A 13,915-nucleotide genomic window follows, 5' to 3' on the forward strand; every position below is an offset into this window, starting at 1 on the left:
GGGCAGTGCTATTTCTCTGCAGGTGTAGACGTGAGGGTGGTGTCGTGTGTGCAGGGGTAGACGTGAGGGCAGTGCTATTTCTCTGCAGGTGTAGATGTGAGGGTGGTGTCGTGTGCGCAGGGGTAGACGTGAAGGCAGTGCTATTTCTCTGCAGGTGTAGACGTGAGGGTGGTGTCGTGTGTGCGGGGGTAGAAGTGAGGACAGGAAGGAACCATCAGGATGTCTGGTGTGTCTGTCTAAGAAGTGAAGGCCCCTCCCACGTAGGCCATGTAACTTGAGAAGAGGGGAGCTGGAGGCTCTGGTGGGGGGGGCATCGCAGTCTGCAGGCAGTGTTCCCAGCGAGGACCTCCTGGGACCCGGGACTCTGGTGTGACTCTGAGAGGGCCGACCATCGCATGCAGCCCTCCTTCTCTGAGCATGCAGTGGAGTGTGCAGAGGAGGAAGCTGGGGGGTTACCGTTCCTCCCTGCTCCTCCCCAGGGAAGGGTGGGAAGTGCTGCCACCGAACCTCCACTCGCACTGTGGTCCACAGCCACCTCGGGCCCTGGGTACTCGCCGTTATTAATTGGGGCTCTTGCACACCCTCTTGTAAAAATCAAAGGTCTCTTGCATGCTGCCCACAGGGACCAGGCGTCTCTCGCACGCTGCCCACGGGGACCGGGGGTCTCTCGCACACCTCCTGCGGGGACCGGGGGTCTCTCGCACGCCTCCTGCGGGGACCGGGGGTCTCTCGCACGCCTCCTGCGGGGACCGGGGGTCTCTCGCACGCCTCCTGCGGGGACCGGGGGTCTCTCGCACGCCTCCTGCGGGGACCGGGGGTCTCTCGCACGCCTCCTGCGGGGACTGTGGGTCCCTCGCATGCTGCCTGTGGGGACTGGGGTCTCTCGCATGCCACCTGCAGGGACTGGGGGTCTCTCACATGCCACCCGTGTGGACTGGGGGGGTCCCTTTGTGTCCCCCTTAGATCTGGGGCCCTGCGCCTCGTAGGAGAGCTCTCTGAGTGGACCAACAGGGCAGGTTGGACGTGAAACCTGAGGTGTGACTTGTACAGGGCTTGCAGACTAGATGAAGCCTTTCCTCCTGATTGGCCAGCAGGCAAAGGTGTCGAAGCTGCTGATGAGAAGATGGAAGATCGATTGACTAGTCCATTGTCTGCCAGGTGGTCACTGGCTGTGGAGCACGTGCCGGCCCTCTTTGGGGCTCACACTCGGGGGGCACTGTTAATAACTGAGGCTGGAGGGGAGAGATGTGGCTTTCAGAGGGCCTGACCCTCTGGGGAGAGGGCAAGGTGGGAGGAGCAGGCGACATTTAAAGGAGGCGGTCGAGAGGGGCCTGCGCACAGATCTAAGGAGGAGAGCGCCACGGCCACCTGCTGGGGCGGCAGAGCTCAGCCAAGGGAAGCGGGGGCTGGTGCCTGCTAGGGAGCTCCAGGGTCCAGATGGTGAGGCCTGAGCTTCTGGGGTCTACACAGAGGAGTGGTGGGATGGAATCCCGTTGCCAGAGGTCACCTGCTTGTTGGGTTGAGCACAGGCAGGGACCCTGCTGCGGCCCCTGGGCGAGGTGGTAGGCTCAGGCAGCAGAGCCCGTGACACTGATGAGGACCGTGGTTGGGAGGGGCAGCCAGGACACGGGCCATGGGGTTGAGCTAGGAGGTAGTTGGGGTGCAGCTAGGCAGGGAGCACATGGCTTGACTTGATCTCTGAGCAGGTGGACTTTGCAGGTTCATCAGCCTGTGGGGATCCCATGTGTGGGGCTGGGGCCGACTGGGGTCACTACTGGCACAGAGTTAGGCAGAGTGATCATTCAAGAGAGCTGACTGGAGACACACAGGAGGTGTGGAGCAACAAGACCATGGAACCATAGTGGGTACGGCGGCCTGAGGGCTGAGCACGGGCACAGTGGGGCAGCAGCCTTCTCTGTGGGTTAAGCCTCCATTTCTGTGTGGGTCTGTCCTGGACTGTGTGCTGCCTGGAAGCCTTGGTCCTTGTGGGCTCAGCTCTGCTGCATGCTCCATTTCTCACGCTCTGCCCCCCAGTGGCCGCGGAGTGGAGCTGTGCCCCGTCTTTCTCTCACCCTGTCCCCCAGTAGTTGTGGTGTGGAGCTGCGTGCTCCATTTCTCACACTTTGCACCCAGGGCTCTTGGGACATCCTCTGTCACAACAAACGTCCCCTTTCCCTCTGGTTTAAGACAGCTGGTAAAATCAGGGTAGACATCAGGGCGGACGAGGAGGAGTGGACCAGCTTCCTCATCAGTCCTGTGTTGTCCCCTCTGTCTTGCTTCTCCTTGTCACCACCCTCAGACCATTGGACTAAGGAGGACCCAGCAGCAGTGAGGCTAGCTAAGGGCACCCCCTGGTGGGAGAGCCAGGTACACCCCAGGGCCACTAGGGAAGCATCTGTTTTAGCAGTTCAAAGCTGCGTATACCACGTGATGGCTGTATTACATGTGAAGCAAAACACGTGGGCCCAGAGGGGGGCATAGACTGAGCCACCTCCACTGTGCAGACAGCAGGCAGCCCTTCGGTGCTGATGTGCAAACCTATGGTGGTAGGCCCTTGCTGTGAGGTCATTGGCCCCCAGTGGACAGTGGCCTCCCATTCCTGGCCTCCTGGGTGCTGGCCAGCTTCTGCTGTGGTGACTGATGGTCCTGCGGGGCCTGCCCTCACTGGTGCCCTTCTTACCCAGGAGCTCCTGCTGGAGTTTGAGTCTGAGATGCAGAGAAGGGTGCATGAGTGCCACCTGCAGGCCGACGCCATGAGCAGTGTGGTCCTGACGCAGGAGCTCAAGGTAACCGGCACCTCCTTGTGCAGCTTCTTCTCACCAGTGGTGGTGAGAGCCCCTGTGTGGTAGGCAAGGCAGCCTCTGAGCTGAGAGACCAGCTATCTCCTCTGGGCCTGGGGGGGGTCCCATGCACAAGGGGCAGGGGGTGCGCATGAGGAGCGCAGTGCCCTGACAGGACAGCTCCTGCCACAGCACCCAGCACACTGTCCCTGAGTCAGTGGAGAAGCGCCCTCCCTCCAGCTAAACCCCCAAACCTCATGCCTGATGTTAGCCTGTGATACCCTGTGACCGCGTCTCTGGCCTTGATGTGGCCGGCTCGAGCTGCGGCCTTTCCCACCTGCTCTGGTGGCCCTGGCAGCAGGAGGGGGACTGGCTGAGGAGGGGCTCTGTGGACCCTGCATGCTGCGTTTATGTTCATAAGTCACCTTCACATTGTTGTTCGGTGCTGTCAGGTTGGCTGCAACTCCTAGCAACCCCACGTACAACAGAATGAAACACACACTGCCCAGCCCTGCGCCAGCCTCACGGTCCTTGCTATACCCAAGCCCATCGTTGCAGCCACTGTGTCGTCCATCACATTGAGGGTCTTCCCTTTTGTGTTGACCCTCCACTTTACTGAGCATGATGTCCTTCCCCAGGGAATGGTCCCTTCTGGCAACATGACCAAAGGAGGTGAGACCAAGTCTGGCCACCCTCGTTTCCAAGGAGCATTCCGGCTGCACTTCCTCCAGGACAGATCTGTTCGTTCTTCTGGCATCCGGGGTGCTTTCAGTATTCTCTGCCAACACCACGACTCAAAAGCATCAACTCTTCTTCAATCTTTCTTATTCATTATGCAGCTTTCACATGCATATGAGGTGATTGAAAATACCATGGCGGGTTAGGTGCACTTTAGTCTTCAAAGCGGACCAGTGCGGAAGGAAGACTGGGCAATCTACTTCTATAGAGATACCGCCTCGGAAGCCCAAGGAGGGGTCGGTATGAGCCAGTGAGTGGGTCTTCAAAGAGACGTCTTTGCTCTTTGGCACTTTGAAGAGGTCTTTTGCAGCAGATTTGCCCAGTGCAATATGACATCTGATGTCTTGAGTGCTTCTTCCATGGGTGTTGATTGTGGATCCAAGTAATAGGAACTCTTTGACAACGTCAGTCTTTTCTCCATTTCTTGTGATGCTGTTTATTGGCCCAGTTATGAGGATTTTTGTTTTCTTTATGTTGAGGTGTAATTCATACTGCAGGCTGTGGTCTTTAATCTTAATCAGTAAGTGCTTCAAGTCATCTTCACTTTCAACAAGCAAAGTTGTGTCATCTGCATATCACAGGTTGTTAATGAGTCTTCCTCCAATCCTGATGCTGTGTCCTTCTTCATATAGTCTAACTTCTCAGATTATTTGCTCAGCGTACAGACTGAATAAGTATAGTGAAAGGATACAACTCTGACACACTCCTTTCCTGGTTTTAAACCATGCAGTATCTGTTTTGGTTACCTAGTGCCCCTGTAACAGAAATACCACAAGTGGGATGGCTTTAACAAACAGGAGTTTATTCTCTTATAATTTTGGAGGTTAGAAGTCTGAGTTCAAAGTGCCAGGCTCTAGGGACTGGGTGAAAGCCCCTCAACCTTGGGCTTCAGCTCTGCCTCCAACTCCTGGCCCACTGACGCTGGAGGCTTTTCTTCATTTAGCTGCTGGCTGTTGAGGCTGACAAGCCCAAGATTGACAAGTAAAAAGGCACAGTCCCATTGTTACCAAACAACACAACAGGTCACTAATTCAAGTCCAGAAAAAGTCCAAAGATGGGCAGGGCATGGCAGGCTGCTGAACAACAACTTGGGTACATGCAGGGTTCAAGCATGCCATAAGCTGGAGACCTTCCTCAAAGCTGCTGCTTATATACTGGAAGAAGCCCCCATCCCTAAAGCAGCTACTCAGCTGCTCCAATAGATTCCACCGAGGAACTGATTGCCAATCTCACCATGGGAAATAAATACATCCAGCTGCCCAGCCACTCAACCAGGCCCGGCCAAGTTAACAGCAGCCTTAATTACCACAATATCCCCTTGTTCTGTTTGAATGACAGCCTCTTGGTCTATGTACAGGTTCCTCATGAGCACAATTAACTGCTCTGGAATTCCCATTCTTCTCAATGTTATCCATTATTTGTTATGATCCACACAGTAAAGTGCTTTTGCGTAGCCAACAAAACACAAACATCTTTCTGGTATTCTTTGCTTCCAGCCAACGTCCGTCTGACTTCGGGAATGATACCCCTCATTCCCTGTCCTCTTATGAATCCAGCTTGTGTTTCTGGAAGTTCCCTGTCAGTACTGCTGCAGCCGTTTTTTGAATTATCCTCAGCAAGATTTTACTTGCATGTGATATGAATGATATTGTTTGATAATTTCCACATTCTGTGGGATTACCTTGCTTTTGAATGGGTACAAATATGGATCTCTTCCAGTCAGTTGGCCAGGTAGTTGTCTTCCATATTACTTGCATTGAAAAGTAAGTGCCTCCTGCGTGGCATCCGTTTGTAGAAGAAACATCTGAATGGGTATTCTGTCAGTTCCTGGAGCCTTGTTCTTCACCAGTTCCTTCAGTGAGGCTTTGACTTCTTCCTTCAATACCATTGGTTCTTGATCATATGCCACCTCTTGAAATAGATGAACATTGAGCAATTGGCATGGTGACTCTGTGTATTCCTTCCATCTTCTTTTGATGTTTCCTGCATCATTCAACATTTTGCTCTTAGAATCTTTCAGTTTTGCAACTTGAAGCTTGAATTTTTTTCTTCAGTTCTTTCATCTTGAAAAATGCCGAGCGTGTTCTTCCCTTTTGGTTTTCTAATTCCAGGTCTTTGCACATTTCATTATAGTAATTGGCTTTGTCTGCTCGAGCTGCTTTTTGAAATCTTATGTTCAGCTCTTTTATCTTGTCATTTCTTCCATTTGCTTAGCTGCTCTCCATTCAAGGGCTAGTTTCAGAGTCTCTTCTGACATCCATTTTGGTCTTTTCTTCCTTTCTTGTCTTTTTAATGACCTCTTGCTTTCTTCATGGATGATGTTCTTGATGGCATCCTATAATTCCTGTTGTTTTTAGTCATTGGTGTTCAATGCATCAAATCTATTCTTTAGATGGTCTCTAATTCAGGAGTGATATATTCAAGGTCATATTTTGGCTCTCATGGACTTATTTTGATTGTCTTCAACTTCAAGTTGAACTTGTATATGAGCACTTGATGGTCTGTTCCACAATCAGCTACTGGCCTGGTTTTGGCTGAAGATATTGAGCTTTTCCATTGCCTCTTGCCACAGATGTAGTCAATCTGATTCCTGTGTACTATATCTGGCAAAGCCACGTGTATAGCCACCATTTGTGTTGTTGAAAAAAGGTACTTGCAATGAATAAGTCGCGTGGTCTTGCAAAATTCTATCATGCCATCTCCAGCATCATTTCTGTCTCATAGGCCATATTTTCCAACTACTGATGATTCTTCTTTGTTTCCAATTTTTGCATTCCAATCACCAGTAATAATCAATACATTATTTGTGTTGTCAATTTCAGACTGCTGAAGCTGATAAAAATCTTTAATTTCCTCATCTTTGGCTTTGTGGTTGGTGCATAAATTTGAATAATAGTAGTAGTAACTGGTTTTCCTTGTAGGTGTATGGATATTATCTTATCACTGACAGCATTGTACTTCAGGACAGATCTTGAAACATCCTTTGTGATAATGAATGTGACATCATTCCTCTTCAATTTGTCATTTCTGGCATAGTAGATCATATGGTTATCTGATTCAAAATGGCCATAACTGGTCCATTTTAGCTCATTAATGCCTAGGAAATTGATCTTTATGTGTTCTGTTTCATTTTTGACAACTTCCAATTATCTTAGACTCATACTTCATATATTCCACATTCTGACTATTAATGGATGTCTGCAGCTATTTCTTCCCATTTTAAGTCATGCCACATCAGCAAATGGAGGTCTGAAAAGCTTTACTCCGTCCTCGTCATTAAGGTTGACTCTGCTTTGGGGAGGCAGCTCTTCCCCAGTCACATTCTGAGTGCCTTCCGACCTGAGGGACTCATCTTCCAGCACTATATCAGACAGTGTTCCAGGGCTGTTCGTACTTTGAGAAGTGGATGGCCCCTTCCTTCTGAGCCTGTCTTAGTCTAGAAGCTCTGCTGAAACCTCTCCACTATGGGTGACCCTGCTGGTATTTGAAGTACCGGTGACTGAGTCTCCAGCCTCACAGTGATACGCCGTCCCCACAGGCTGACAGACAGAGATGAGGGTGGACATTCACATTACATGCTGTAAAGCAGAACAGCTAGAATTCAGGTGGCCTCTTGCATGACGGGCTTGGTGCAGTCTGGCACCAAGGGAGGATGGGGCTTGAGTCCCAAGCACAGGGGTCCTTGGAGGCACTTGGTCTGTATTGGCACCACTGGAGTGTGAGGACATTGTCACTGTTTTACTTCCCCAGTTTTAATTTTTCTGCTCTCTCCCAATCCCAGCTGAGTGGCAATGTTTCCCCCACGTCCTCACTTTACCTCACCCCTGCCTGCTCACCTCACTTCTGCCTCCTTTCCTTACTCCTGCCTCCTCACCTCACCCCCGCCTCCTCACCCCACCCCCGCCTCCTCACCCCACCCCTGCCTCCTCCACCTTGTCCCAGCTGTGTCCTTGTGTACACTTTTTCTGTCTCTCAAAGATGAAACTATTGAAGAAGGAGATTGAGACCCTGAAGGAAGCGAGCACTGAGGCTGCAGAGTCTCTGCAGAGAACGGAGATGACCGTCGTGGAGCTGGAACATGAGGTGGCACGCAGGGACCGTGAGCTGCAGGACCTCACAGCCGTGAAGGATGCCCGGTGTGCGGCAGGGCCTGGGCCTGGGCTGAGCCTTTCTGCCCCTCGGGTTGCTCTTTGCTTGAGTCCTGTCTTATATCTCCTGCTTTCTAGGATCAGGGACTTGGAGGGCAAGCTCTGCTCTGTGCAGCTGACCCGGGCCAAGGAGGAAGAGACATTCCAGAGGAAGTGAGTGCTCTGCCTGTCGATGGAAGGGTGGGTACTGCTGTGCAGAGGCTGGGGCCGCAGACTCACTGCTGTGGGCCTGTTTTACTGCCTGTCAGTGGTCTGAGGGACAGGGACAGGTGCCACTGTGCAAAGCCTGGGGCTGCAGACTCGCTGCTCTGGGCCGGCTTTGCTCTCAGGTCAGGATTCCTCAGTGACACACAAGTAGGTTTCCTAGTGGTCCATTCCCCCCCAACCACCCACTAATTTATCAATTTCAAATTACAGCAACCAATTTCACTTTGGCCCCACAATGGCCTTTATTTTGTGAACCTTTTCAGCAGAATAGTTTTGTTCTTGTGAATCCAGATTTCTCTGATTCCCAGAGCCCCCCTCCCAGTTACAGTGGCAGTTTCCATGCCTCTATGTGGATGGCGTGGCCTCTGTGATCAGCATTTCCAGGTGTCAGTATTCTGTGTGTGGCTCAGAGGCAGGGCCACCCCTTCAAGACCCCACCATAGCCAAGATGTGAAGCAGGCCAGGGCGGAGTGTAGCAGGGCTCAGGGAAGGACAGGTGGGGGCCGGGTGGGATTTGTGGAGGCGTGGGGTTGAGGGTGCATGTGACTCTAGTTGGAAGGACATCCCCGTCTAGGGTGGGTAAAGGATCCCAGGAACCCAAGCAACAGTGTCTTTCTCTGTTGATACTGTGAGAAAAGCCTCCTTTATTCTGCAGAACCCTATGTGACGTGTGGACAGTGCGTGACGTGAAGACAGTACGTGACGCGTGAACACTGCATGATGTGTGGACACTATGTGGACACTGTGTCTCAGTTGATAGTGTGAGAAAAGCCTCCTTTATTCTGCAGAACCCTGCATGACGTGTGGACAGTACGTGACGCATGGACACTGCACAATGTGTGGACACTTGTGTGTCTCAGTTGATACTGTGAGAGAAGCCTCCTTTATTCTGCAGAACCCTGCGTGACGTGTGGACTCTGTGTGATGTGTGGACACTGCGTGACGTGTGAACACTGCATGATGTGTGGACATTGCACAATGTGTGGACACTGTGTGACGTGTGGACACTGTGACTGTGAACACTGCGTGACATGTGGATATTGTGACTGAACACTGTGTGACATGGACACTGCATGACGTGTGGACACTGTACAATGTGTGGACACTGTGACATGTAGACACTGTGATTGTGTAAGCACTGCATGACATTGGATATTGTGACTGTGAACACTGTGTGACATGTGGACACTGCATGACATTTGGATGCTATGACTGAGCACTGCATGACCATGGGCACTGTGTGACATGTGGATACTGTGTCTGTGAACAACGCATGATGTGTGGACACTGCGTGATGTGTGGACACTGTGACGTATGGACACTGCAGAATGTGGATGCTGCGTGACGTGTGGACACTGCATGACGTGTGGGCACTGAATACTGTATGACGTGTGGACACTGACTGTGAACAGTGTGTGACATGCAGAAACTACGTGATGTGTGGGTGGTGTGACAGTGAACATTGCGTGACATATGGACACTGCATGACATGAGGACACTGTGACATGACACTGCATGATGTGTGGACATTGAACACTGTGTGACGTAGGCAGTGTGATTGTGCGAACACTGATCACTGTGATTGTGTGGACACTGCGTGACATGGACACTGTTAACTCTGTGAACACTGCGACATGTGGACACTGTGTGACGTGTGGGCACTGTGTGACGTGTGGATGCTGACTGAACAGTGTGTGACATGTGGATACTGACATGTAGACACTGTGAACACTGTGTGACGTGTGGACAATGTGTAACATAGACACTGCATAACGTGTGGACACTGACTGTGAATACTACATGACCTGTGGACACTGTGTGATGTGTGGGCACTGCGTGATGTGTGGACACTGTGACTGTGTGAACATTGTGATGTGTGACACAGTGAACTCCGCCGTGACGTGTGAACACTGATGTGTGAACACCACCATGATGTGTGGATGCTGTGATGTGTTGACTCTGCTGTGACATGTGGACTCCACCGTGACATGATGTGTTGACTCTGCCATGACTTGTGGATTCCACCATGACATATGAACACTGTGACGTGTGAACTCTGCTGTGACGTGTGGACACTGTGACGTGTGGATTCCACTGTGACATGTAGACACTGTGATGTGTGGACTCCACCTTGACGTGTGGACTCCACAGTGACGTGTGGGCACTGACGTGTGGACTCCGCTGTGATGTGTGGACTACACTGTGATGTGTGGACTTCTTCGTGATATGTGGACTCTGCTGTGATGTGTGAATTCCACTGTGATGTGTGGACACTGTGACATGTGGACACTGTGATGTGTGGACTCCGCCAAGATGTGTGGACTGTGACGTGTGGACACTGTAATGTGTGGACACTCTGACATGTGGACTCCACCATGACGTGTGATGTGTGGACTCCACCATGATATGTGGACTCAGCCGTGATGTGTGGATTCCATTGTGACGTGTGGACATTGTAACGTGTGGACTCCGCCGTGATGTATGGGCTCCACTGTGACATGTAGACACCGTGGTGTGTACTCCACTATGATGTGTGGTCTTCACTGTGATGTGTGGACTCTGCCATGATGTGTGGACTCCACTGTGACATGTCCACTCCGCCATGACATGTGGACACTGTGATGTGTGGACTCCAGTGTGACATGTGAACTCTGCCATGATGTGTGGACACTGTGACATGTGGCCACTGTGACTTGTGGACTCTGGAATGATGTGTGGACTCCACTGTGACGTGTGAACACTGTGGCATGTGGACTGCACTGTGACATGTGGAGTCCACTTTAATGTGTGGACACTGTGATGTGTGGACTCAGCCATGAGTGTGAAGATGTGAGGTGCTCGTGAGAGTGCTGTGTAATGACATGGGGGAAGGTGGCTAACCCGGGGGTGTCTCTGCCTTGTTGCCATGATGTTTGTCAGTATCTGCAGATTGAGAAGAGACATCTTGAACCCTGTATGGTGGCTGCTTCTCCACCTGCCACTGGACCTGCAGCTGGAGGGCTGTTGGATCTGTGGTGACTGTGCAGGGTCCAGAGCAGGATGCAGGGTATCAGCACGGCACACGCACCAGAGGAGGAACCACAGCAGGCAGGGGGCTAGCAAATAATCTGAGAAGCTGGACTGTATGAAGAAGAACGCAACATCAGGATTGAAGGATGACCCATTAACAACTTGCAGTATGCAGATGACACAACTCTGCTTGTTGAAAGTAAAGATAACTTGAAGCACTTACTGATGAAGATTAAAGACTACAGTCTGCAGTATGGATTACACCTCGACATAAAGAAAACAAATATCCTCACAACAGGACCAACAAGCAACATCACAATAAAGGGAGAAAAGATTGAAATTGTCAAAGATTTCATATTACATGGATCCACAGTAAACACCCATGGAAGAAGCAGTCAAGAAATCAGAAGCCATATTGCACTGGGAAAATTGGCTACAAATGACCTCTTTCAAGTGCTGAAGAGCACAGATGTCTCTTTGGAGACTAAGGTGCACCTGACCCAAGCTATGGTGTTTTCAATCACCTCATATGCATGTGAGAGCTGGACAATGAATAAGGAAGACCGAAGAAGAGTTAATGCCTTTGACTTGTGGTGTTGGCTAAGAATGCTGAAAATAGCATGGCCTGCCAGAAGAATGAACAAATCTGTCCTAGAAGAAGTACAGCCGGATGCTCCTTGAAAGCCAGACTTCTCCTCACCTCCTTTGGTCATGTTGTCAGAAGGGACCATTCCCTGGAGAAGGATGTCATGCTTGGTAAAGTGGAGGGTCAACAAAAAACGGGAAGGCCCTCAACAAGATGGGTTGACATGGTGGCTGCAGTGATGGGCTCAAGATAGCAAGGACTGTGAGGCTGGCGTAGGACTGGGCCATGTTTCATTCTGTTGTACAGAGTGGTTTTGAGTCAGAGCCAACTCAACGGCACCTGACAACAACAGTGTGATCCAAACACTGCAGTGATTCAGCCCCCAGGACCCTGACCTGAAAACCCGCAGACAGGCACCTCTCCAGCCTCCAGGGGTCTCCCTCCTGGGTGCAAGCTTCCTTCCCGCTCCACATACTCCTACCCAACGTGATGTGCTTCTCTTGCATGGAGAATTCTGAAACCAGCCACCTAAGATAGTTCACATAACGCATGAAATAGTGACATGTGCTCTCCACATCACCACCACGTGTTCAGGAGGTTTCCAGATGGAGAGAGAATATACACTTCTCCAAACAGTGTAACCCAGAAACCATACCCACTGCCTGGAATCTATTCCAACTCACAGCGCCCCTAGAGGACAGAGTGGAACTGCCCCACAGGGTCGGTCTCCAAGGCTGTCAATCTTCACAGAAGTAAAGCCCAAGCCACACCCACTACCACAGAGTCTGTTCTGACTCACAGCGTCCCTAGAGGACAGAGTAGAACTGCCCCCAGGGTCTCCAAGGCTGTCAATCTTCACGAAAGCCGACTGCCACGTCTTCCTGCCACGGAGCAGCTGGTGGGTTGAAGCCACTGACGTCTCTTGGTTAGCAGCCAAATGGCTCAACCACTTTGCCACCAGAGCTCCCCAAACAGTGTACTGTATTGTAAGGTGACACATTGCTAGACAAGATGTGAGGTGCCTTAGAGCACCCTTCCTATGGAGGTGGGGGCGCATCCCCCACAGCCTCTTTGCTTACCTCCAGGAATGGCCGGGCCAGAGCAGGCACAGGAAGGGCAGGAGGACTCTCACGGAGCATCTCTGGGGCTCCTCACTGGGAGGCCAGGCTGGCACTGCAGGAGAGGCCACACTTCCCCTTTAGTTCACAGAGGTGTCCCTGAGTGCGTGGATGAGCCTCGTGGAACTCTGAGCTGTGTGCCAGAAGCGCCTGTGGAACAGGGGCCCAAGGCCCTGCTGGGCCGGTCTGGCCCTCATGCTGGCTCAGGTGCTATGGGCTTGGGTCCCTCAGCACCTGTCTGTGTCAGTCAGGGAGCTGCATGGACGTGGTGCTGCTGTGGTAATTGCACTTGACCCCGTGGTAGGTGTCTGTCCTTCAGTGGGATGGTGGCTCAGCCCATGTGTGAACAGCGGGGGTGTTTGTCCTTTGGTGGGATGGTCTACACATGAGCAGCAGGGATGTCTGTCTTGTGGGATGATGGCTCGGTCCACATGTGAGCAGCAGGTGTGTCTGTTCTGTGGGATGGTGGCTCAGTCCACGCATGAGGAGTGGGGATGTCTGTCATGTGGGGTGCTGGCTTGGTCCACACATGAGGAGTGGGGGTATCTGTCCTTTGGTGGGACTGTGGCTTGGTCCACACGTGAGGAGCAGGGGTGTCCATCCTGTGGGACAGTGGCTCGGTCCACATGTGAGGAGTGGGGGTGGGGATGGCAGGTGGGCCCCTGCAAGTACTCAAGCACCCCACAGATGGAAGTGATCCACTGAAGATGTGACTATGGGAACAGCTACAGCAGGAGAGAGTGTGGCTGGTGGCCCAGAGAGCACAGGTGGCCTGGGTTCAAAGCAAGGAGTGGGAGCAGATGCCCAGGCTGGCTCGGCTCTGGGACTGGAAACCCACCCCCAGAGCCGGTCGTTCACTGTGTGTTCCAGGCATGAAGAGCTGGACCGTCTGGCCAGGGAGCGTGAGGCGGTGCTGGCCTCAGTGAAGGAGGCCCACACTGAGCAGCTGCGGGCACTGGAGGCCAGGCTGCTGGAGTTACAGGCCCACAGTGAGAGCCTGGAGGTGCGACTGCGCGGGGCCGAGTGGGGACAGGCCGATGCTGTGAGGGACCAAGATGCCATTGCTGCCCGGTGAGCATCAGGCGCCCCTGGCCGCACACCCTCCAGGGATGTGGCACGCTTGTGGGGAGTGAGGGGCTTCCTGTTTACTGTAGACACAGTGCAGGAGACAAAGCTTTACAGCGTTTCCTTGGCAGATGGGGCATGGGTGATGTATGCATGTGTGTGTGTGTGCGCCAGGGCCCTGTGTGAGATTGGAACAGGTTGACCAAGTGAGCCCCACCTGCAGGTGTGTGTATGTGTGTGCATGTGTGCGTGTGCCAGGGCCCT

General features: G+C 52.2%; 1 protein-coding gene across 1 annotated transcript in view; it reads left to right on the top strand.

Moving 5' to 3' along the window:
• Positions 1-13,915, top strand: part of CCDC57 (coiled-coil domain containing 57) — a 75,905-nt gene that overhangs the window by 14,430 nt on the left and 47,560 nt on the right. Inside the window, exons 3-6 of the mRNA XM_042783568.1 lie at positions 2,685-2,786; positions 7,497-7,654; positions 7,745-7,819; positions 13,457-13,657. Coding sequence (XP_042639502.1) covers positions 2,685-2,786; positions 7,497-7,654; positions 7,745-7,819; positions 13,457-13,657 — 536 coding nt within the window. The remainder of the gene's footprint in view (positions 1-2,684; positions 2,787-7,496; positions 7,655-7,744; positions 7,820-13,456; positions 13,658-13,915) is intronic.

Source organism: Orycteropus afer, unplaced genomic scaffold (assembly GCF_000298275.1).
Source record: "Orycteropus afer afer isolate SDZICR_OR568_19922 unplaced genomic scaffold, OryAfe1.0 scaffold00018, whole genome shotgun sequence".
Classification (NCBI taxonomy): Eukaryota; Metazoa; Chordata; class Mammalia; order Tubulidentata; family Orycteropodidae; genus Orycteropus; species Orycteropus afer.